Source organism: Magallana gigas, chromosome 10 (assembly GCF_963853765.1).
Source record: "Magallana gigas chromosome 10, xbMagGiga1.1, whole genome shotgun sequence".
NCBI lineage: Eukaryota > Metazoa > Mollusca > Bivalvia > Ostreida > Ostreidae > Magallana > Magallana gigas.
The window spans coordinates 32,442,156-32,467,545 of record NC_088862.1 but is presented as its reverse complement, the minus strand read 5'-3'; the positions used below and the strand labels follow the sequence as shown (position 1 = coordinate 32,467,545).

Genomic DNA, 25,390 nt, shown 5'->3' with positions numbered 1-25,390 from the left:
AAGCAATAAATAAATATTATAAACATATGGAAGTTTTTCTTCAAACTTGTAGCTTGTACATATACTTCCTAAAGGCAGGAAGTTGTACAAAAGAACTACATACACAATATTTTTGCAATAATCTGTTTTGTTTAAAGAAAATAAATGAAATTGTTCGTGACCAAATCGATATTTGAAATTAAATTCCAGAACATGGATGTCAATTATTGTGTAAATGTGTTTTATGCAAGTTATATTGTAACATAAAATAAATGTAAATATCATTGCGAGTAGATACTTTTATTTATTTCATTGTCAATTGCCGTTAAAGGAACTGTGATATAGACTATAGCAATTAAGCAATTATCTCACCTGGTCAAATTCCCGTTTCGCACACATTTTTTCGATACCTTATTTTCAAATGTGTGCAAAACGGGAACAAACCTTTTAGACTTTATCAACTTCCTTTAGACGAAGACCTCTGTATTTAAATAAGATAATGGGGGAAAAGAAATTCAAAACTGAAACTGGTATATTTGGATTTTTTTTCTTTACTTATAAATAGTTAATAGTCAAAATTATCGTGATTATTTTGTAATTATTATAACAGATCTCATGAACAATTTGTTGACAATCCAGCTAGTCTTCTTTTTATTTTAGTCCGAATATGCTATTTTTTATGTCTTTTTCCGGAAGAACTAGTAAAGCATCTCCATTAATTAATTTCCGTTGTGTTTTTTTTATTGTCACGGGATTTGGCATAAAAGGAATAAATAAAATTGCAAAAGATTTCATCACAGTCTCACAGGGCGCCCAAATAGAAGGGGTTGGCCCCGTAAGAGGAAACAACTTTTGTATAACTATTCGGTCATATTTTTTGTAAATTCTTATTATACATGTATATACATTGTATTTAGTTTTCTGGTAAAGTAACTAAAAAATGTGTACATGTATGACTGACCGTTATCAATGGAGAGGACTTATAAAGGCAGTAGCTGCTGTCCGATATTTTTTTAAAATTTGTTTATATTAATTCTATGAATAATAGTACTATATTATTCCCGGGGTCCTAGAATTATGATTAGGATATACTGTATATTGTTCTGTGAAACGCTTACTATATTGTGATGTTTTGGGCTATGGCGCTGAGAATTTGTTTTCGTCAATGACTGCAACCACTGTTCCTGATAAAGTTAAATTTCCTTTGTTCAAATTTTTTATTTATTTACATTTTTATAAAGTGAATAAATCAAATTATTATTGTGTTTGAAGTCGTTTTAAAATATATATAAAGGTTAGAAAAATTTTCTTAATGTATATTAAATTTAATAGGTAATATTTTTTATTTAAAAAAAACTTGTTCCTGATTTTTACCAATTTTGACTTACATGCAGGTGCATGTAATTTTTAAAAAATTAAACTTAGAGTTGTCGTCCGCTCTGCACGATTGTACCTATGCATGAGCCTAACCGTTTGGTCTATAGATAAGTAAGTAAGTAAGTAAAAATCATTTATTATAGTGGCATGTGTTTCAATTGAATATGCATGTTTATACATTGAAATATAACACATAGGCTATATTGTCACACCCGGCCCATCGGACCTATATGTCACTGTTTTAAATTTTAATACAAATATGAAAGTCAGCGTGAAAGTTTGGTTTGTCTTATCTTGAAAGCTTTAGATATGAATTGAGCACATCTATTAAAAAATAATGTTAGCGCGGATCTACATGCATTGTGTCAGGCCCGCCCCCCCCCCCTTCCCGCGAACTATTCAAAATTATTTAATTAACATATATAAATAACCGAAAATAACACAAACCCCCGGGTGGAAAATTTTGTTGATTGTTGTCCAAGTGTGCATGATGTGAATTTTTACATACAACACTTCTAATTCCCAAAAGGGGGTTCCAATGTTTATTTAAATTTTCATTTAGTGGCTTGGTATGTACAGCTGTAATTTTATTTCAAAATTCTAAAAGTTAGCTCCTCTGGTTCCGCATTTAAAATTCATGAGGTATTTTGTATTTTGATAGCTATACTTTCACTATATTCATATCAATTATTTTAGACAAAACATGATAAATTGAATTTCGCATGGCAAAACAGAAACATTATTTACATTCATAAAATCTAGACATTACAGGGCCTTTTTTGGCCAGGATAATAGTCAATACTTACTGTTATATACAGATGAAATGCAATTAAAAAACTGTATTAATTAAGGAACATATTATAATGTTTATAGGCCTAAATTATCTAATATGCTGAATTTTATTCCTTGGAAAAAACCCAGGGATGTTTTACCCTTTGATTCCTGGCGCCAGGACCATAAGGTTTGGGGGGAAAAGCGGCATTTGGTTGAAATTGGGAAAAATGTCATTCATGCCAGTTTATAATGGAAAAACCTAGCAAAAAGTCAAATGATTTTAAAATCAATTTTTAGTTTTTATAATATAAAGCTGGCTTAACCAGCTTTAGTTTTCTGACGGGTTTTTGCAGAGAAATAAATAACACACCTTTAAATTGTCTTTTCTGCATTTCTGATTTTTATTTCTTAAAATCAATAATTTACTATTTTTCTGTTAGGAATATTTAAGGATAATTTTGAGCAAAACATGCACCTTTTAGCATTGGGAATGGGGTCAGATTTTGGCCCCATGCAGAGAGACTCTAAGAAAATTCCTGTATATGCATTATACTAGTATATATTGTACATGTATAAACTCTGTAATGGATACACTGAACTGCTGAATTTATAATTTAAAAGTTCTTTTTATCTCAAAACAATAACATTTATGATTCCTATGGTACTTTTCATTGATTCCATCACTATCATTAAAATGTGTGATAACATTAATTGATACTTGTCAATAAATTGTCAAAAAGTTCCTCTTCAAGATTTTCAGTTTTTTTGTTTTAAATAACAAAAACTCCAAATGTTGAAGCTGTGATTTTTAAAATGTAGAACGCAAAGCTTTTGTAAGAATAAGAAATAATGTGGTTAGTTTATAGATGCATGCATGTGTAACCAACGTGCGGTTACTGTTCTTGGATTATTGAAAGACGAATTTTGATTGGTTGCCACAGTCGCTTTTACCTGTGTATTGATTGGTAGTTTATTGATCGGAGAAAATGGCCTCCATATCAAAAATTTGACCAGGTAATGTAAGAATACAATTTCGTGGTTTTGTGATTATTTTCTGTTGGTTTATGGACATAATTTTATATGGGTAGGCCTTCTGTGTCATAGAAGAATATCTATTTCCTTTTCGTTCAGTTATGTTGCAAACCGTTGAAGAGTGCAAGGTAATGTTTACAGTCTGATATGCTTTGACAGTTCGGGGTCATTGAAAGTATAGAAAGATCAGCAAGATTTTACTTAAAGCTTGTCGAAATTCTTTTCCTCGAATGGGAAATTCTTCCTCCCTTTATTTCAGTCAAATATATCAACTGCATATGTCATTCGTCGTTTTTAGTAATTAAAATCTATCGTAAAACATCGAATAAACAAGTTTAAATGTTATGTTTACGCAAGATGTTTCCCAAAACGTCACCTCCTTTCTAAAGCTTAAAATCGGAGCACAAGGTTTTTATTCATATTCTTGTTAATTGCTTAATTACCAGCGCAGTGGGTCAGCGATAATTAACCGAACTGTCAAAGTGAACCGTTAATTTCACGCTCCAATTACCCCCGAGCTCTGTTAACCCGTTAACTATAGATTTTTTCTTGTTTGATCTTCGTGACGTCACATTTAAATGCCTTCATGACAGGACATGATCGAAAATCCATTTTAAAAACATACTTTTTTTAAACACTGTGCACTTATATGCCATTGTGACACTTGTGGAGAACAGTTCTGTTGGGTTTGACCTAATGTTCATAGTGTTGGCATATTTTGCAGTTTTTGACATCTGAATTGTAGTTTGGAACAAGCCTTCCCTCTCTTTTGTGAGTGTCAAAATTTTGCTATGTATTTATTTCATATTATGTAATCATGTGTATTAAGGCATATATATGTCTAGGGTACCCAGATGATTTATGGAGCTGAAATGTATAGCTTGTCTGTGAATTTTTTTAATTAAATTTTTTACTTTACCCTAACTCACCTTAGATGTTAGACACTCTAATCGTCTCTTAGCTTCTTGTGACCAAGCAACAATTGAAATTCCTGGCCACAGATTTTAGAATCTCTATCATTATTTGATGATAAATACTGATAACTTTGTCATCTTTAAGATTTGTCGCAAAAAACTTGAAGAGGTACTGTACTGTCAATGGACAGAGATAACCCACGCTGGGTTTTGAAGGGCTGTTCCCATTGGTTTTATCAGTCAGTCACTTCAATATTGAAAGATTTGATCCTAATTTATCTGATTTTCTGCTGTGAAATTGACAGTTACATCCGTTTCATGCGAACTTTTCCCCCCTTCTCAGATTAACTTTTTTGTCGTAAAACAGCATTTCAAACATTATAATATTTAAGTAACTAATCCGCCGGATATTGCCTTTTTGGAAATTCCAAAAGCAATTTCACCATGCACTTTTTTGGGGGGGAGGGGGGGGGGGAATGTTTGTGTTCCTTTAAAAGATGCATTTTGATATGTTTGAAGTCCATTTTTTATCTTGACAAAGTTGAAAGTAAGTAAAGTCAAACTCAATTGAAAATTCATAATGTAAATGTACAATTCCTTTTTATGTTGTCTCCTTCGAACTTTTCTGAGAAGATTTGAATTTTCTCACGCCTGTATATGCGCAGGTTTATTACGTTACAAGTGCATTAAAATTTTCTGTGTCCTAACTGTGAATTTAAAGCTCTTTGAATGTTTAATAGACGTAGACGCAAAGTCATTGAATATTTTCTTGCTTTTAAATTTTGATATTGGATTTATGTATGGAACGTAAATCAGGTATTGAGAAGAATTTTTACCGTAGTTTGATGCTCAACTTGTAAATCCATTTGTAGTGACCTTTCTGCACTTAGCAGATTGTTGTGGTCACTATAAGTCTTAGATAACTCTTGTTTGACTTTCTGATTTAAAAGTTAATAAAATAAATATTCTTCACCATGTCCATCAGGGATATTAAATAGTCCAGCTTTTATCTTATAAAACAGAAATATCACAGATCATGCATTTTCGGCCCTTGGTACTTTGTGTGTGGTTTTTTTTAGGGGTTATAATAAGGACTTTTATTGTGAAACTATTCTACTAATCTATAATTGATGAATTTGAATGAAAAATCTAATGATTTTTAGAGAATATATTTTGCTTTCACTTGATAAAATCTGTTTATTAAATTTTAATATATTCGATAAAGATTTCAGAGAACTCTGTGGTAGCAACAAATATCAATTAATTCTAAAATAGCTTATGGTAGCACATTCATTGTGGTAACAATAATATTGTTGAAATGCACATACCGGATAATGAACTAGTTTTCAGAGAAGATTTTTTCGCATTTGGTCGATTTGGAATTAGCGGAGTATTTTCCTATATCTATATATCTGACAATACAATTTTTTAGGCTGCTTGTCTATACTCTAAGGTTACATGTGAAAGCTGCATAAGTATTAATTGATTGTTATAGTTTTTTGGTTTTTTTTTTTTAAATCAGGCAAGATCTATTAATTTTCTTGTTGCCTTATGTAGACTGACAATTGATGTACCTTTGTAGACTGACAATTGACATACCTTTTAGATATGAGCTGTATACATTGACAGAATAAATGTAAATAGAAAGGATAGTCACCATTAATGATGCTGGTACATGAGTTACTATCAAGAATACTATTTTCTTGTGTTATTCAGAAATATGATTTGATTTCAGATGTAGACTGAGGTAGCGGCACCATGTGAAGGATAGCTCCGTTAGTGGGTCCTTATCACTCCAATCCGTCCTATAGAACATGCCCACCCAGGAGAGGAAGCGCTCACCCCCCTCAAACAAGTATGTACCCGGCTATAGATATTTCATTAAAACATCCCCTATCAATATACTCAAACATTTCATCGAAACAACAAACGGGGCTCAAAACAAAGATGTACCCACAAAACAGGCTGTTAATTTTATTGCTATTTAGAAAATAAACATTTTATAAATATTCCAACACTTATGTGTCCAGCTAATTGACAGATATTATAGATATAAAGAATCATTAACATTTCATAAAACTCTTAACAAAAAAAAATATTTACCCCAAAAACAGACTGCAAATGATTCAGACATTAACATCACATGCAGACAGTTGGCAGAATGTGTGGTCAATTATTGCTATGTGGTTTTTTTTTTTTAATTGAATCTTTTTGGTTTTACTTTGGTTTGTACATATACATTAGACTTATGTGTTTTATCAATTTTTCCCAATACCCTATATATCCACTCGTCTTTTGGAAGCCTTAGTGTCTCATTATTTTGGGTGAATGTGATAGACTGTATGTTATCAAATATACACCAGCCTTTGACCTGTGTTTCCTTCAAGTTATTAAGATACATGGTTCCCTAGACTTTGTTTATTATAATATAGTTGTCACAATAACTGAACTTTAGGTAAAGTCGTACTTGTCCTAATTTGACACAGTGACATTTTCCGAAGATCACATTACCCCAGCTAGTATTTATAGAAGAAAACCTTTCTTTCCAATTTGAAAATAGATCTACATGTTGAGATCTTTCTTCAACAAAGACCCTGTATATTTCATTTCAGTCAGCGAGGACGTTTGATTTTAATCACGAACTTGCAGAGAAACTTCAATATTTGTCACTTATGTATAACCCTAAATTAAATTGTGTACTTGAACCACAATACAACTTTATCAGATAATTTTCAAGCACCTTGCACCCCCATATTGAATGTTTGAATTGGGACCCAATTGTGCTCAATTTTGTCTAGCTTTAGAAATGTGACAAAGAATAGTCCGCTTTGGTTTCAAGTATCGTCACATACAATACAGATATATACATTGCTATAATGACCCAAAATTTTACCTGCAAGTCAAAACAGCTGATTTTTGTGTGTTTTAAAATTCTATTTTAAACTCTATTATCATGTTTAGGTATAATTAATCCACTCAAAACTTATTGATGATTTAACAGACCATAGTAGGTGTTTTTTTCCACCGCCACCCATTTACTCAAAAAAAGTTAACTTTGAAATAAGAAAGAGGTTTTTTCATCATTAGAACTATAAGTAACGGTACTGGTAGTAGATATTGTATCTATAAATTTTTCCATTCTCTCTTTAAGTTTCGATCACGTTATGCTCCTTTTTCTGATTTTCTGAAATAAAGTGAAATAAAAGTTGAATAGAGCATTTTACAATGATGGGATTAAATATTATCAGAAACATTTTAAAATAATGTTATAGGTTGTTTATATTGTATTGTGGGACAGAACACAATAATCTATCCCAGCAGGCCAGAGGGATTAGTTAGTTGTCCATCTATAAAACCTGCCCTCAGTGAAACACCTGTCGTTTGCAAAGCCCGAAATACCTTATTAAGCAAATCACAGAATATAATACGTACATACAAATCATTGGGCATTGGATATCTCTTAATCTGCTTTAGTGCCGGTACCATTCGTTATTGGTATTTCAGTTATCCTGCTAATATTGGACAAACCGTAGCCACTCTGAATTATGAATGCTAACACTGGGGCACCCTCGGTGAAGGGATTGATTAAATTAAGCGTACAATGCAAAGTGTCACACATTTTTATGGTTTTTATGGATAAACGGTTTTTGACCCAAGTTTTATCAATAATCAATTAAGGGGGTATCTGGAATCAATAATGACCAATTTATTGCCACTGTGAGAGGATTAAGGAAAGCATGCAGTGTTCTGGAAAGAGAGAGAGAGAGAGAGAGAGAGAGAGAGAGCACCAGGGATGTGGGTGTAGAATCGATTGATTTTTGAAACACAGTTAGATTAATACATGTAGGAACTTTTATTTGATTTGAAATTCGATTCATTTTTTTTTTTAATTTCATTTGTTTTGAACAGTATATGAATCTGGTATGAATTTAAGAATGTGTCTTTTCTTGCATGTTCAATAATGTCCCATTTTATGACTGACTCGAGTGAGTAACTGTCTAACTGATGATTATAAGTGGACACAGATCGATCAATCTCTGTCTTGTATTACATACAAATCCATTAACTTTTACTCAAAAAAATGTCCATGTCAGACTTCGAGGGTTTTAACTTAAAAAAGATTTTTATCACAAATCCTGTAGCACAATGGAGGGTAATGGAGTAAATAATGTACTCCCACACCGGGGGGGATCTATAAGCTGTGTGTAGACTTCAATGGTAAATATTTCAATGACTAATTGTGGGGATTTAAAGTTGTAGGGGGTGGAGGGTCATATTGGACCAGGTACAGTTTACCTGTAGAGAAAGGGGGTCAGTCAGGTGAATTTCATGAACCTGTTTTCAGATTATTAAATTTTCTTGTCAATTCATGTAATATGACTTTCTTTTGCAACATGATTTGACTCTTTGTGGAGTTAATTGATTTGAATTCGCAAGTGACTGTGCATGGGTCTGAATTCTAGATCAAAAATGACATCCCCAGACTTATGTTACATGTATGATTTAGTGTTGACTATAGCTACTACACCTATTATGATACATAAAAAAAAAGCTGAATTCATTTTTAGAAAATACCACAGACACATAAAGCTGCCATAAAATGTTGACATTGAATGGTGCAATGTACACGGTATTAATTAAGTGCCAATAATACCACAAAGCTAACTACAGACTCATTCAACTGAACAACATCAGTGAAAGGATAAGAGAGCGTATAATTCAAAAGTCAATTCTCATTTTTCCCATATAAAGGAATTGAGTCCAAATTTATGCTAATAATTCCTCTCAAATATCAGCCATAAACTATATGTGGATCCTACCAATTATAGGTTTGAATCATTTCTTGAATAATTTTTTCTATTAATATTCTAAACTGCTTAATCAGCAGATATATTTAATTAATAATGATAGTTTGACAATATCTGGAAAGAATTAGATTTATATTCACGAGAAACCATAAAAAATTTAAGATAAAGTACATTAAAATAACTTCTTTTTTTTGCAGTGAATGCAAAAGACTGAAACAACTTCTTCAACTCCTAAATTCTCCGATCAACAAGAAACATGAACAGGTAAGATACTCTCTCTCTCTCTCTCTCTCTCTCTCTCTCTCTCTCTCTCTCTCTCTCTCTCTCTCTCTCTGTCTCTCTCTCTCTCTCTCTCTCTCTCTCTCTCTCTCTCTCTCTCTCTCTCTCTCTCTCTCTTTTCCTCTCTCAGTGCTGTGTCATTCTCTACATTCACATCATAAATCAAGGTGGGAGAAGTATTTACAACATGTATACACTGGTAGATCAGAAATCTGAAGAGCCTCCGTACTCGAGTGCTAAAGCTGTCTTTGTAGACTTTGAAAGATTAAAACCCTTTAATTGAAGCCTTCAGGTGAACATAGGTCTGTTTTTGTTCTGAACAATTTCACTGGCTTAACTTTTCTCAATGACTTTTTTTTTTAAAGTCAAGCCTGGTATTTCCTGAATTGGTTTAACACTTTGGGGTTATTGCACAACTTATTTTTGTGTTGCTTTGCCCTCGAGGTAAAAACTTATTGGCAAGATTGATTAGAACTTTTCTTTGAGCTAGTCTGGGAAAATGATAGATGAGGTGAATTTTAGCCTAGAAGTTTAAAAGTGAGCTAATTGACCAATTTTCTTCTATTCATATATTTACACCCAGTTTCTAACCTTTATTTACATATATATTCAGCAGGTTTGTTTAAGGTTTCAGTTTTCTTTTTCAGTTTACATCCACTCCCAACATCAAAATGAAAGAAAAAAATAATTTAAATGTATTATATTTTGCACAAGGCATCATTGAAATAGGGCAGCAGGCATTGTCTGTATGAGCCCTATATAGCTGTCCATGATAAGGCGTTAAACAAAAGGGGGAAAGTGAATAGATTATTTTTTAATTGAACTTTAAAACATACCTGTATATATATTGATCTCTAAATATTTTATCAAAATTGAATTATTGATTAAAAACGGTATATGTTTTCTTTCAGCTTCCTTCCATAACCTCAAAGAGAAATGTGACCGCCGGTCACCAGCAGTGGCCCTGCCCCCAGGGTAAGGTGGTCCAGCACCAACAACAGTCTACAGAAAGCCTGGTCCTAGAGAAGTTCAAGTGAGTCATCAGAGAGAGAGAGAGAGAGAGAGAGAGAGAGAGAGAGAGAGAGAGAGAGAGAGAGAGAGAGAGAGAAAGTGTCAGAATGATGCAAGATAGTGGAGGAGGTGTAGAAGTGGGAGAGAGGGGGTGAGGAGAGAGAGTCCTAGTATTAATTATTTATGGTAAAACTTTTGTTTTACCACCCAGGCTTGAAACTAGCACCCCATTCCTCTTATGTTGATTTATGGTCCTGGCCACTCCCTTTATTAATTAATAATATATTTCTTTTATAGAAACCCTAATAAAAACCTCAGAACCCCTGAAAACATTTCCTTCTCACTCATCCACTCTGCAAGATGGAAAAAGTCCTAAATACAGATGCTGCAAATTCACCCCTATCCCTCATTTTTACCTAACGAAAAAAAAATAAAAAATGTTGCAGTGTCCATACATATTATTTTTCCTTTCCAATACTGGATTTAACGCTATCAGCAATATACTGTAGATTCCTAATTAAATGCAAGGAATTAATTTCCACGTAAAATCACGAAAGCAACCCTAGCAAATTTTAAAGTCTCGCTTTCATTTTTCAGGCAGTTTTAAAGTGTAAAAATTTATAACAAAAGTTGGTGATGGCGGTTTTATCTTCTCGCAATTTGATACAAAACAGCAGAATCACGGAATTAAGTACTGGCGTTAAATAAGGAATTTACAGTACTATGTTAGAGTGATCTTTATAAACTGTCTGCTGATGTATGGAATGTATTTAAATATTTTCATATTTGAACTTAGCATGGGTCTTTCAAATAATCATAGTTTAGATATACATGTGTTAAAATTGGGTATGTTTGTATCAATATGTTACTAAAACAATGGACGTCTCTCTTTACAGCTTAAAGTACCAGTCGCAAAGGCAGTTCGTGACTCATCCTCTGTATGAACGATTTTCGGAAGTCTTTTCGGCCCTGATCAAACAGAGATTATGTTGTGTGTAAGTAGATGCGTCCTTCAGAATGTTTATCCCCTCGTAGAACGTAGAACGGACTCGAGAAAGTCGGGGTCATGTAAATTGATATGACATAACAACTCCTCAACAGTTGTTTGTATAGGACTTAGGCATACCTGTATTGAAAATTAAAGTGATGGTAGATATTTATGCACTTTCGTAAACGTGTCATCTATTAATACGCTTTATTCAATACAATTAATTATAACTGTGTCATCTATTAATACATGTTATTCAATAGAATTAGTTCAAATGAAAACCAAGGAGGTAAATGTTTTTTTGATGAAAAATAAAATTTTTGCTTTATACCATGCCAAGAAATTATCCCCACTGCAAGAAAATACCCAATGATTTTGGTTACTCACATAAATAATGCCAAACTATTTTACTGTATATTGGGTAATTGCCAGATTTAAGGACATTGACGAAAACCTCTAATGAATATATGTCATCCAGCCCTATGAGCTTCTTCTGTACATGTATAATGAATTAGTTAATTCTAATTCTGACTGCAAATATAAAATAGTCACATTTTAATAAAAAGAAAGACTGAAGGCTCATTTCACACTATACTGTGGAATCATTCAAATTTCGTGGGGGCCAATTTTCATGGATTGCTGAAATTTTATAAGCTGTAATTAATTTAATTTATAGGATGTAATTTTGTGTATTTTCTTATACCTACAAAAGAAAATATGACTTTATAACCCTATTTTATTAATTCGTGGAGGATGTTAATTCGAGGTTGAGAGGAACCCACGAATTCCACGAAAATTGAGCAACCACGAAATCTAATGATTCCACGGTAGTTTCTATATATTATGACAACCAAAGAGCAAAGACAGTATAGCCTGATTATGTGACTGTTCTGATGTGGTCTGTTTCATTGACGAGATTACATTTCTCTGATTCTATGTATGTATATGTACTTAGTTGATCCATTTCATTGTATATACATGTATATGGCAGTTAAAAAAACCAAACATTACCTTGTGATTTCATGGCTGTATACTGATCTGATCCATTTGGTTTTAGGGACTGGATAAACTCGGCTCCTCCGGAGAACATACTCCGGCTGGTGACATGTCTCCGTATCCTGATGAGAGAACCGGAGTTCCAGAAAGTCTTCTACACGATTCATGGACTCCAGGTTCTATCAGAGGTAGCTAACTCACAACCTGGGCAAGTTACTGAGTGAAGTTTCTTCAGTTATAATCAATAGACTTGTTGTCATTACCTTTATTATGATGAGTTTCTGAGTGAAACAAGCTCTTGAAGTATTTCACTCATGAAAGTTTTAAATTCAATATTAGGCACGTTTAATTTAATTTAGGTTGAAAATGAATATGAATTTGTGGAGAATCTTATCACTAGTGAATGTTTTGAGTAAAGTATGTGTGTCAGAGAGAAGTTGTCTCCCTTAGATAAGAGTTCATTGTTTCTGTTATTTTTCAGCTGTTTATCAAAGCCACCAACAGTTACCTGTTGTATGGGGATTCCCCCTACCTAGTGGACATACTGAAGGAAATGTCAAGTGAGTACTATATCCTAGGAGTACCTGTAATCCATTGTCAGAGAAATTCGCTGTACTATAAGTTTTATTTGAGTGCCCAAAAATTTTGCCTATTTCTTAGTTTACTCGGGCTTGGTTGCAAAGAAATATTTACTGCAAACCAACTCATCAATGGTAAAATGAATTCTTTTGAATTAAATTTGGCATACAGTACATTTTGCTGCCAATATATTTAGAATAGTATCATAAAACAGATGAAGTTTGACAATGGGAATTTCCTCTCATTTCAGCTTACACATTTTGGATTAATTCATATCCATATTTTTCTAGTGTTTCTAACCTATCCACAATGTTTTCTTTGTTTCAGACATTTTCCAGAAGTTTGCTGCCGTGAACGAGACCCAGCGAGAGTGGCTGGTGGAATGTAAAGTTCACGAGGGGCTTATGTTGTTACTGCGTGGCCATGGCGACGACCTTATTGCCCTCCACTGTGCTCTACATGCTCTTCTTGCCTTAGCTCATTGGTAGTTATTTTTAGAAAAATTTGAATTTTCTTCAAATGTGAATATGTTGTAAATTGATAACTTAATATCTGAAGTTTCTATGATTTAATTATAATTTCTAACTTTGTTTGGAAGTAATTTCTATATGCAAGGTAACTTATTATTCTTGTAACTTATTCTTTAAAAGATTTTGGTATATTGGAAATTCCGGCCTTCATAAGTTGAATTTTTTTTCTTTGTTTTTAGTCCGAAAGCCAGACAGTTGATCGCAGAACGGAACTGTGCCGAAGATTTATTGGCCATCATAAAGGACTATGACAGTCTGTCCAAAAAGTAGGTATCTCAAAAACACAATAAAAAAGGTAGAACATTGATCATATGATAATGGGGGGAAAAATCTGAAATAACCTGCCTTTCAATTTAAAGTTTGCATTAAAAAATCTCAGTTTTAATGTACGGTAAATTTGGATAATGTCATTTATGATTTCAGATATCATAAATTTATAATACATGTATATAAAATAGAGTTAAAATGAAGTTACATGATCAATGATTTGTAGCCATATTTCAATACTTCTCTAGTGCCTGTGTTTCTCTCAATAACTTTCTAATTGTTGTCGCTATCATTAATTTGTGGCCATTTTTCATAGACTAGCAGCCAAACTCCTCCAGCGCCTGTGTCACGAGCGTCTGTGTCAGGACTCGGTGCAGGAGCACCAAGGAATCCCGATCCTGCTGAGTCAGCTACACTGTGACAATGTGAACCTCCTCCTACCCGTGGTGCAGTGTCTGATCCACATGTGTACCAACCCTGAGGCCAACAAAGAGATCCGACAGATGGGGGGGATTCCCACCATACTGGCCCTTCTCAGGTTGGTGGCCTGGGCTCATTTCTTCTCATTCCTGTCATTTAATTTGTTTATTTGTTATATTCAGTAGTATATTCGCGTCAGGCAATATTTCATCCCTCGGGGGCTAATATAATCAATGTTGCCCTCAAACCCAGTCAATATTTCATTACTAATCTGGAAGGTCATTTTCAGTTGCATATATCTATTTAATTTTAACCTTCATGCTACAGAAACATTTTTATGTAAGCAAGTGGTATGTTTATATGCCATTTTATAAGAGGCTACAGAAATCTTAATGTTAAATATTTTCATCATAGGGAATAAAAACTCAAAGAGAAAGATTATCTTAGTTGGAATTATCTTAGCTTTGCATTAAGAGAGCTCGGCAAAAGTAAATATGTAAACCTTTTTGCATTAAATATATCTGGTATAAATTTTGTGGTTGTAGAAATGACCGTCATTTTGTGACGGAGCGCAGTGAGACGGGGTGTGGAGCAGCCAGTGCTGGTCCCCATGGAAGATCCCCTGTGGACGACGTAAGTTACTCAAAGATATACTTGTACATAAAAAAGAGAAAAAAATTATATGCACAATCTTGTACAATGAAGAAAAAAAGAAAATATTAAACTCCCCACCTGTAGGCATGAAACATTTTTGATTTTCATTTTTATAAAGTTTTCTCTACTTTTTTGTTTTTCTCTCTGAAAATCTATAGATAATGTGTGACTATGCAATCCTTGCTGGCAATGAGAAATCCTCGGGCAGACATAAGGTGAAACATAAAACCGTGGGTCATCTGAGTCTGCTTTGCTGTGATGTCACTTCATTCTCATGCATGTCACAGACTTAGAATCAAATCAAGACAGATTCCCCTGCTCATTTATTACAAAACCTTGAATCAACTCCACATCCAACTCATTCATACATTAATTCATAAATCAACAAGGAATAATATATGTTTTTTTCTACCTGAAATTCACAGCTTTTTGTTCTCTGGCAACTCCTAATCATCCAATCATCTGATTTTTCATTTTATACATGAAAACAATAATGTTTCTGAACTGATGCAGTGCATGTGCTTCCAACTGTGTATTGGTGTTTGAATCATCACTGCTTGCATTGCTTTTTGAATTACTCTAAACTTAAAATTCCTAAAATGGATTGTATTTGTGTACATTTCAAAAGCAAATGAATGGATCTGTTGGGATTCTGTCAACATGTAAATTTGCCTATTCTTATAAATGATTGTACATATAATTTAATTATTATCCTTAAACTTTGCACAAAACCAGCTAGGGAATGTACTGTAATATATGAGAAGTATTTGGATATAATTGTAAAAAAATTATTATGTGAACTGACTGATTCTCATAAACCTTTGCCCCTTTGTAATCTGAGTACTTTAAAAGTTGATTTAAGTTTGAGTTTTCATCTGTATTTCATTTCGTTATTTAGGCAGATGAACTTATGGATCAAAAGAACCAAGTCAAATGTGGTAAGCCCATAAGCTTAACTGTTAAGTGAACAGGATTACTTTTCAAATAAAAAAAAAAAATTCTTAATTTAAAAGTTTTTTTGGAAAGCTTTCAGTATTAAGATTTTAAAAATCAGTAAATTCTGAAAGTTTCATCTTATTAATAAGAATGTATTTTCAAAATGGAAAGAGTTTTAAAAAAAAATAATTGGAAAAAGTATAACTGATGAGTTCTTTCTATTTTCTGTTTATTTTTTTCAGCTTGTTGTACTGCGCTCACAGAACTAGTCATGAATGATGCCAACGCCCAACAAATCGTCCAATCAAACGGCATCTACACACTGGGATGTTTGATCCTCCCTCCCTGTGAAAAGTGCTCGCCCGAGGAAATCAAACTGTGTAAAAGTCTACAGAAGTATGGGTTTCGCGCTCTCCGTTTCTTGTTCAGTATGGAGCGAAATCGACGACTGTTCAAACGCTTGTTTCCCTCGGACTTATTCGAAATGTTCATTAACATTGGTCACTATAAACAGGATCTTAACGAATATAAACCGTTAGTGGAGAAAATTAATGGGTTGTCGGTGAGTATTTGATAGTCTGAAATCTTTAATTCTTCATACTCTATAGTAACTACCGTACACAGGAAAATATTTGCTCCCGTCTTATTTTCGACCCTTTCACCCTTATTGTCAGTGAGCAAATTTAAGACTGGGCGAATTCCAATGTCTCAAATTATCTCTCTTTAAACACAACTGAGTCTGGGCGAATTCAAGACAGAACAAAACTGCATGTGTAAAAGGGCGAAAATTTATACGGGGCAAAAATAACCCTGTATACAGTATTTTGTTCCTCAAAGTATGTAAAACATATGAGTATATTTATGTGTTGTTTGTCTAGAAAACCCACGTATACCGTAAGGTTAGTATTTACCACCCAGATTCCTTAAATGATTGAAGCATAGGCTACCCTTACATGGTTCTTTTTTTCCACTAGCCTGATGCTGTTGAAGAGATTCGCCTCAATATTCAGGAGACAAACCATAACCGATCTCCGACGAGACACATTGGAGATTACGCTGTGTTCGAACTGTTAGGAAAAGGTGCTTTTGGGTCGGTGTACAAAGTGTGCCGGAAGTCTGCGGGTCAGACCTTCTTGGCCATGAAAGAGGTCAGTATCTTAGGTCAAGGTCATGAAGAATTAAGTCAAAAGTTCAATGTTAAGGTCATGATGAATTAGGTCGAAATATGAAAATGGCTTCATTGAATTGTAAATATCATACTTTATGCTTGTTTTATTTAATAGATAAATTACGAGTCGCCTGCATTTGGTCGAAATTCCCAAGAAAGGGACCAGAGTGTAGGAGAGATAATCAATGAAATTGCCATCATACGGGAACAGATGAAACATCCCAATATCGTCAGATACTATAAAACTTTTCTTCAAGGTGAGCTACAAACAAACCACATTTATGTTTTATCTATTAATTTTATCTCTTAGTTGAAATTATACATAGATATTATGCTATTCTTTGCAATATCCATTTCTAAGAAATTCCATATCTTCATCTTTTCAGAAGTGTTCATTTAAAAAAAAAATCTTTAGGTACATGTATATGTTTTTAGATTAAAAAAAAATGTTTTTTTAACATATCTTCTCTTTTTTTTGCAGAACAAAAATTATACATTGTAATGGAACTGATAGAGGGGGCCCCTATAGGGGAACACTTTAATTCTCTGAAGGAAAAGAATATGAAATTTCCAGAGGACAGAATCTGGAACATATTTATGCAGGTGGGTGGAAAAAAAAATACTTTAAAATAAATATACATGTATATGTAAATTATAAGTGATGAAATAGAAGTTTTTAAAAGATAACTGCTCCAATTTTTTCAAAGACTTCTCTGATGATATCTGCTATGATATTTTTGTTGCCTGCTATGGTCTTTTTGTTGACTGATATTATGTGTGTGTTGACAGATGGTGCTGGCACTGAGGTATCTGCACAAAGAGAAGGGGATCCTCCACAGAGATCTGACCCCTAACAACATCATGCTGGGGGAGGACGACAAAGTCACCATCAGTAAGTCTTAGACAGATATGTGTATCAAGTCTCCTTAGAAGTGTTGGGAAGGGGGGAGACATAGTCACCATCAGTATGTTTTTTTCTGCTGTATTATTTCTGGTAACTTATAGTATGTGTCTGTGGGCAGATTTTCAGGTAACCACTTTAATTCTTTGTCTATTGCTCTGCGGAAGAAAAGAATTATTTTATTTGACCAATTTTCATATTGAGAGGCTATACATTTTTGTAAGTTAAGTGGACGGTTGATTATTTGAGGTCTTGCCCCCCTCCCCCCTTCATTACAGCTGACATTATGTGTTGAGTGACTGTTGGTGTGTTATGATATTTAACAGTATGTCCCCTCTTTCCGATTACAGCTGACTTTGGACTGGCCAAACAGAAGAGGAGTGACTGTAGCAAGATGACATCAGTGGTTGGAACCATCTTGTACTGGTGGTAAGATTTAAATCCCCTTAAATTGTTCTTATTTTAAAGATTGGGTATCTTTTCAAACACCTCCAATTTGACAATTTGAATGAATTGCTTTATGGTTATCATCTTTGCCTTTGGTCGACAGCCCTGATGTTGTACAGAACTGATGATATTTTTTACGCGACATTTTTTATACTGTACCATTGTTAACACTGGAAGTCTCTGTTTCCACACAGCCCTGAGATTGTACAGAACTTCCCGTACGGAGAGAAGGCGGATATCTGGGCCCTGGGCTGTATCCTGTACCAGATGTGTACCCTCCAGCCACCGTTCTTCAGCGACAACATGCTGGTGCTTGTCAACAAGGTCAGACAATACTCTTATACCTCAAACAGAATTCTCAATGGTAAAGACCTCGTAAGTTGTCAGAACTTGTGTCCTAACCATTTGCATATATGTATCTTATATATATACAATAAAATATGTTCAAATCAAATCAGAATTCTCAATCAGCCTTTTTAATATCAATTAAAACTGTAAACAAGTAAAGTCAAACTTCAATATCTCGAACAAGATCGGACTGTTTAAAAACTGAGAGATATCTGAGTATTCAAGATATCGAGGGTAAAATCCTTTAAAAATTTGTGCTTAGGAAGATGTCAGTGTTCGAGATATCGAAGTTAAACCAGATATGTTTTTACAGTTTATGTTTTCTCCCTTCCATTTTGATGATATATGTCATTGATTTCCTGAACTTTTGTTCATCTGCTCAACAGAGAAATCTGAATCACATTATGTCTCTCTACATTTATTCTGTATTTCCACACACAACATGTATCAATGATAATTTGTTTTACAGATTGTCAATGCTGAGTATACACCCATTCCTGAAGGTGCTTATTCCGACAGAATCATCCAGACAGTTCGAAGGTGAGTTACGTTGTGCCAATAGGTTACTTTCTTTTTATTGTTTAAAAAATCACAGGTTTTGTTTATTTGTAAAGGGATAGAAATTGACACTTACAAGACTGGTTTACTGGGACTGTGTATACAGTAATTACATTGCTCTTTTTCTCTTCAGCTGTATCTGTAAGTCTGTGGATGATCGGCCGGATACTGTGGAGTTGGCCTCACAGATCGCGGATAAACTCCTGGTCCATGTGGATAACCTCCGGATTAACCAGATCACACTGGAGAAAAAGCTAGAGAAGGAAAGAAAGAAAGCCCAGAGGTACCATATTAATATTGAAGCAAAACATAAAAAAAATGAGAATTAATATAAAGAAAATAAAAATAAGAGATGATTTTCTATATTTTTTTGGCTATGAATTGTTATTTTGGGACAATTTTTCCAAGAGCAAAGACTTTGGGCCCGCATTTTCTTACTTTCTCTCAGGTCAACACTCAGCTTAATGCACTTTTCTTTTAAGGATTTAAGTTGAATGATTTGAAATCTGTGGTGACAGCGGGGCCAAAATAGATGAAAACATTAGATATATATAGAGAGAAGGCACAGATAACTAATTACTAATTAACTAATAACTAAGATAGAATAAGGAGTAAGCATTTGATTTGTGTTTTGACAGACACTACTTTGAGGCCAACCAGAACATGCAGAAGTACCACCAGCTGTTCCAAATCTCCCAGGAGAAGTATGATCGCTTGGCCAACCTGGCTGGTAGCGGCGGGGCTGTGGGTCTAAAGGACAGTGATGTCATTGACCCAAGTCTGGTGGAGGTCGAGTTTACTCGAGCTCTACAGTCCGAGTCCCTCTCCTCAGGAGGTAAGCGAGATAAATCCTTTCTCAAACTTTACTGTACAATCTATAGAAAATTTATTTATAAATAAATACTCAATTCTACAACATGTTATTTCAATAAGGGAAATTCACATACATTGTACATGAAGAAATGTCATTCAGTACTAAATACGTCGTGCTTGCCCAATTTCCTCGCCTTTGAAACTTAAAAAATACTGTTGACACCATGGATTAGCCTGATTTCAGGGTTGTCCTCCGACAAGAAGATAAACACTATTGACAGTTTGACACGCAATGTTTCTCCCTTCTTTCAGGCCTGTCCTCCGATGAGGAAGATGAAAGCTGTCCCAGCAGTGAGTGTGAGAGTCGTGAGAGCAGTGCTGGCAGTACTCGGGGAACCCGACGCCTCCCCTCCATCCCCCGACCTCCCCACACCCCAAAGACCCGACGCGCCGAGGGGCGGCCCAAGCGGTCCCCGTACGCCCTGTCTCCCCTCAGTCTGGACATTCCTAATGGCCACTGTAAGTGTTAGTTTACTTGTAGAAATCTCTCTATGTGCTGATAATGCTCACCGACTTGTAAGCATTTTCACCTATGTTAGACATTTCTTTATCTGCTTTTCATGTTCACCCACTTGTAAAGAGATTTGGTGATCAAAGGAAGGGTTAATAAAATCCGTTATCATATCTTTCTTCAATAAACATTTTGATATTTGAAATGTTTTTGTGTCTTGTTTGAAAGAGATTGTTGAAACATCTCTCTCTCTCTCTCTCTCTCTCTCTCTCTCTCTCTCTCTCTCTCTCCTCTCTCTCTCTGCAGTTCAGACAAACAGACTGCAGTTTTCTGTTCATGACATGCCTGTATCTCATTCAAAAGTAGAATATTGAACCATATCCCTCTCTCTTTTTGTGCAGCTCGTACAATCAGGGACTCAGGGTACAGCTCCGGAGACCCGTCCCCCAACAACCTGACATCAGCGGCCAGCTCTTCCGACCTCCTCCTGAACGGACACGAACCGTCGACCACCAAGGACTACCACCGGTCCAACAGTATGCCCGCCCCCCAGTCTGTCACTCGCAACAGGAGGAAGACCAAGAGACCCAGTAAGTAACACTATGTTGTGTTGATTCACTCAGGACTATCACTTATGGGAAAAATATTTGAAGCTTAAAATAGATATCTTTCATGTTATTTTATTATCTTATAAGAGAAATATCTTATGTCGAAAACTTTAAATCAGCTTATAAAAAGAAATACATTTCGCTTTAAATCTTTCATCAATTAATTGCCGATTTCAAAATATCTTAATTTTTTCATGTTTGGGGTTATCAAAAATATTGCGTTAAGAATGCAATACCACCATGTCTGTTTAGGTATTGATATTCTACATTTATTGCTGTTTCAGACAGTGCCAACACCCCCACCGTCACGATATCCCAGCGCCGCGTGCGACAGATCAGTGACCCGATACAGCAGATGATGCACCAGCTACACAAGATTCTGTACATCTGTCAGCTACCCCCCACCCTGGATCCCAACCCCCGGCGACGGCTCGTGGAGAAGTTCAAACGGGCTCTGTTTGCCCAGGACAGTAACAGCCTCAATCTGAAGACTGAGGTCAAAAAGGTCAGCAATATATTTTTCTCTTTTCCAGTCCAGTCTTAATCTAGCCATTCCACTTGATCTTAATGGCTTTAGAGATTTTTTTTTCTAAGTCAGATTATTCCTTCTCAAGAAATTATGGATCTTGGTTATCATTGATTTTTCATGAAAATGTATGAGTCCATGAAATCAAGTCCCATAGAACTTGTAAAAATCTAGCAAAACATCTAAATTTGACCCAACAAATTAGGATGATTCAACCATGACTGAAATCGTACATTATCTGTGCTTGATTAATCAATAACTGAGATTTTGATTTTACAGTTAATGTCTGGATCAAGGGAGATAATTGACATGAATCTGGGTCCGGTGGAGAGTAAGCGGGTCAGCTCGGCCAGCTCCTTGGAAGGGGAGACCACTCCGGACGAAAAAAGAGGTATTCATCATTTAGTTCTCAGCAATCCGTATTTGAAATTACTTGTTCCAAAATTCTTTTTGTTATATTAGTAAGAAATTAAGCATTATATTTTTGTGGACCAAATACTTGTATATTGTGCATGTTTTCTCCATTAAATGCAGGCTAGCAAAATAAAGATTTTTTGTATGTGTATGTTTTATTGCCTAATTTGAAGACAACATTTTGTATGTATTTTTTTTCTCCTTTTCAGTAAACAACCAATTTGACCCGGACTTTAAGGATGCAGGAATCACCTATGAACAGATGCAGTCTTACATTGAGGGCATTCTGAGTGACTGTGGCTACTACAGTAGTCTGCCTAGTGCCCGGGGCAGAACACCACCCTTAGGGCCAATATTACCCAGATAAACCACATTCAGGGGGCCATATTACCAAAATATGCCCTTTGCAGGTTTACAGTGGCTTGAGCCAATATTGCCAAGACAAGCCCCAGAATCATCAACTGTTAGGTAATTTTACCTAGATTGATGGTCAATGGATTGGGGCAAAATCACCTAAAATGGCTCCAGGTTAGAAAATTTTCCAAGGATCATTTATATTTTGTGGACTTATGAATCACGTTTATTCATTCATGAGGAGGACTGGAGTTTCAGCTTAAAATATGTGTAGAAGAGAGAAAAGAAAAAATTTGATGGTATGCGAGGAAAAAATGAGGATTTTTCATTATGACTGCATTTTCACCAACATTCCCGGAAAAAAAATCAAAATATAATATATATTTTCCTAAATCATTCCGTCAATGAAAAAAAAAAATTTTTCCTCGTTGTGGAAAACTATTTGCTTCAATGGATATAACTGCATGAAGAAGAGCAAATTTGTTTTTGGCCAAATCAGAATCCAAGGGTACAGAATTATCAGGTGTCGTTAATTTGTTAGAGGTAGATGTATATGATTGTTATGGAGTCTTTTATTGTGATGTCAGTCTATCAATTACAGATTGTTGTTAATGTTATGAAGAGTTTGTCAGATGTACATCCATATTTATCACATATATTGGTGTTGAAACGGTCAGTCAGTCAGCATAGATATTTATATACTTACCAATTTACAAGTCTTTGTAACTTTTTTTTTGTTGTTTCATATTTGCTGTAAGCAAATGCAGAGATAGTTATCTTTAATGATGCTGTATTTAAGGAAAAAAATTTTCTTTTGAGATTAAGTTCTGCTTATAAACTGAAGAGTGCTACTGAGCAATGAAACAAGTGTATGTTCTTTCTGAGAACGTACCGTACTAAATTTTGTATCTTTATTGAATTTTAGAAATAATGCTTTTCATTCCAAACATATACTTAACATTCCAGAGTAGAACAGTGATTGCCAGAAACATAAATTAAATAAATCAACATATATATTTTTTTTAAGGAAAAACTCATATTTGATTTAGACCCCTCTAATTTCATTTCATTACATGTGTCTCAATTGTGATATGCTATCGTACAATGTCTGAAGTTTTTTCATGTACATTCAAATGAATGAGTTTTAATGATTTTTTTATCATTATGTTCTCCACAAATTAATGCCGTCCAAAGCATCAGTCTCAGACATTTTATAATCTTTTTTTTTTTATTATTATTTTTTTGGTTTTATGAATTGCCAGTGCATGATTCATGTGTGAGTGTTGTTGTGTGTTTTTTTTGGTCCAATGAGAGTAAAATGTTATTTAAGATAATATTTATTATTGATGGGGAACCTTTATTTTAATTTATTTCTTAAGTTCACCACAGTGTTTATTTTATATTTATTGTGTACATTCCATTGTAAGTGCTAATACGCTTCACACTGATTGTGTTAGCGTGAGATATGAAATCTTCAAACCTAGAGAAAAAAATATATCCAGTACCTTTAGGTTTTAAGTTTTGTAGATGCAAAGTTTCTGCGAAAACTATTTAAAATAAGTCTTCAATTAAATGAAACAGCCATTATATATTAGTGTCGGCTAGGATTTCAATTGATAACAAAGTTTTTCATATATTATGTACGAATTAAAATCTCGGTGCCCCGTGCGTACTTATGTTCACATGTTCGATGCTTTTTATTTTGTTTTACCGTCCATTTTAGTTTTTTGATTTACCGTCCAATTTATATCTGGTCTCCAGAACTTCATATCTAATTTACTTTTAAGTGTTGTGATGATTTTGACAATTGTTGATAATTTTATGATAATTAAATATTTATTGATATTTATGATTCAACTGTTTAATCAGCACCAAGTGTTAAGATGAATCAGATGATATTTAATTTATGTCTGTATTTACCGGTAGTTGATAATTAAATATATTGTTTTCGTTTTATGTAAGTTATTGCATTCTCTGACAAAAGGCATGTTTTTGCAGATTTTTTTTTACAATTTTCAGAAGTCTCTTTGATAAGTTTTTATTTCTATAAGAAATATAAGCGACAGTTTAGTTTGTTCAGTTGAGTTTATTTAACTGGTACTGTATTCCATTAATGAAACAAGATTACCAACCCTCCATTACCATGCACACAATTGTTTATACCTGTTTCAAGTTGGAATGGATCAATAACTCCAAATTAATGAATTTGTTTTAGGGATCTTTATTTTGTCGAAGCTTTCATTGCATATTTTTATGGCAGATGCCTGTTTATAGTTTCATTAATAAACAAAATCCAAGGGGTCTGTTTATAATAAGTTCTCATTAATATTCATCTAAGACAGTCACAAATTCATTCTGTATTGATCATACATTGCACCATCTTATCAAACTCACACACATCCACATCTTTCACACATTTTAGTTAAAATCTCATCACTACAGATTTTGTCATCCATTTGATGTGTTATATTATTTTTTGTTTTGTTCATTTTTAAAGTATATTATTTTATTTTTCCGTCCACTTTTCTGCAAAATGCTGAGTCAGCAGAATACACTTCTACTGTATTCTTTGTGGTGTATACTGGTATATAATGCCCTACCATGTATATATATACACAGGGGGTGTGTATTATGTTGTATGTTGATCCAATGATTTGTAAATGTGATAATTACTTTGATTTTACCCCCCATGCATTCCCCTAGATATATATATTTTGTTGATGGATACATGGATATTTATTATTGTACATTGTATAAAGCATGTATCATGATTACATGACAATTTCACTTGTCAATAAATTGAAAAAACTCAGTTCAACTTGCTTTCTTCTTTATGTGTGCTCATTGTTGATGTGAGGTATCAAGGATATATGTTTCTGTTCAGATGATAGGTTCCCTCTCTACAAATGAAGGAAAGGAAAACAAAGTATTATTTGGAATGGCCAATTGGAGATAAAAGGAATGTCTTATATATTGTTAGGGGTGTTCTTTGTTTTTTATTCTTCGACAGATCAAACATTAGCCAGTACTGTAAAATCCTTAGCACATTGGAGTAGGTCTATCCCTATGTAAAAAAAAATATTGAAGTTCCATCGATCTTCACGTAAAATATCTTGTAAAAAAAAATAATTTTGTGAACGTGAAAGATCCGGCTAACATAAACAGGTTTAACTAAATTCTTCAAAAGATCCAGGTTAT

General features: G+C 34.1%; 1 protein-coding gene across 5 annotated transcripts; it reads left to right on the top strand.

Moving 5' to 3' along the window:
- The first annotated feature begins 3,072 nt into the window (after positions 1–3,072).
- On the top strand, positions 3,073–24,989 carry LOC105333057 (serine/threonine-protein kinase Nek10). Of its 5 annotated transcripts, none has more exons than XM_011435859.4 (28): positions 3,073–3,144; positions 5,812–5,931; positions 9,082–9,148; positions 10,075–10,196; positions 11,071–11,169; positions 12,220–12,346; positions 12,640–12,718; positions 13,065–13,221; positions 13,447–13,533; positions 13,851–14,072; positions 14,500–14,587; positions 14,767–14,823; positions 15,507–15,546; positions 15,787–16,106; positions 16,519–16,692; positions 16,828–16,969; positions 17,194–17,315; positions 17,502–17,604; positions 17,964–18,042; positions 18,255–18,384; positions 18,878–18,948; positions 19,100–19,249; positions 19,605–19,801; positions 20,092–20,298; positions 20,692–20,880; positions 21,183–21,403; positions 21,704–21,815; positions 22,048–24,989. In XM_011435859.4, the coding sequence occupies exons 2-28, from the start codon at positions 5,891–5,893 to the stop codon at positions 22,203–22,205; spliced, it is 3,561 nt and encodes a 1,186-aa protein (XP_011434161.3). In that variant the 5' UTR covers positions 3,073–3,144; positions 5,812–5,890; the 3' UTR covers positions 22,206–24,989. The 5 variants fall into 5 exon arrangements, with proteins under 5 accessions (XP_011434161.3, XP_034318075.2, XP_034318074.2 ...); XM_034462183.2 differs by lacking the exon at positions 3,073–3,144 and adding an exon at positions 3,151–3,290; XM_034462182.2 differs by lacking the exon at positions 3,073–3,144 and adding an exon at positions 3,779–3,933.
- The last annotated feature ends 401 nt before the right edge of the window (positions 24,990–25,390 follow it).

Bases quoted from the DNA above. Each gene is read 5' to 3' on its own strand.
- LOC105333057 (XM_011435859.4), top strand. From the start codon at position 5,891: ATGCCCACCCAGGAGAGGAAGCGCTCACCCCCCTCAAACAA. The intron at 13,222-13,446 runs GTAGTTATTTTT...CTTTGTTTTTAG, and splicing joins CTTCTTGCCTTAGCTCATTG to TCCGAAAGCCAGACAGTTGA. The intron at 19,802-20,091 runs GTAAGCGAGATA...CCCTTCTTTCAG, and splicing joins CGAGTCCCTCTCCTCAGGAG to GCCTGTCCTCCGATGAGGAA.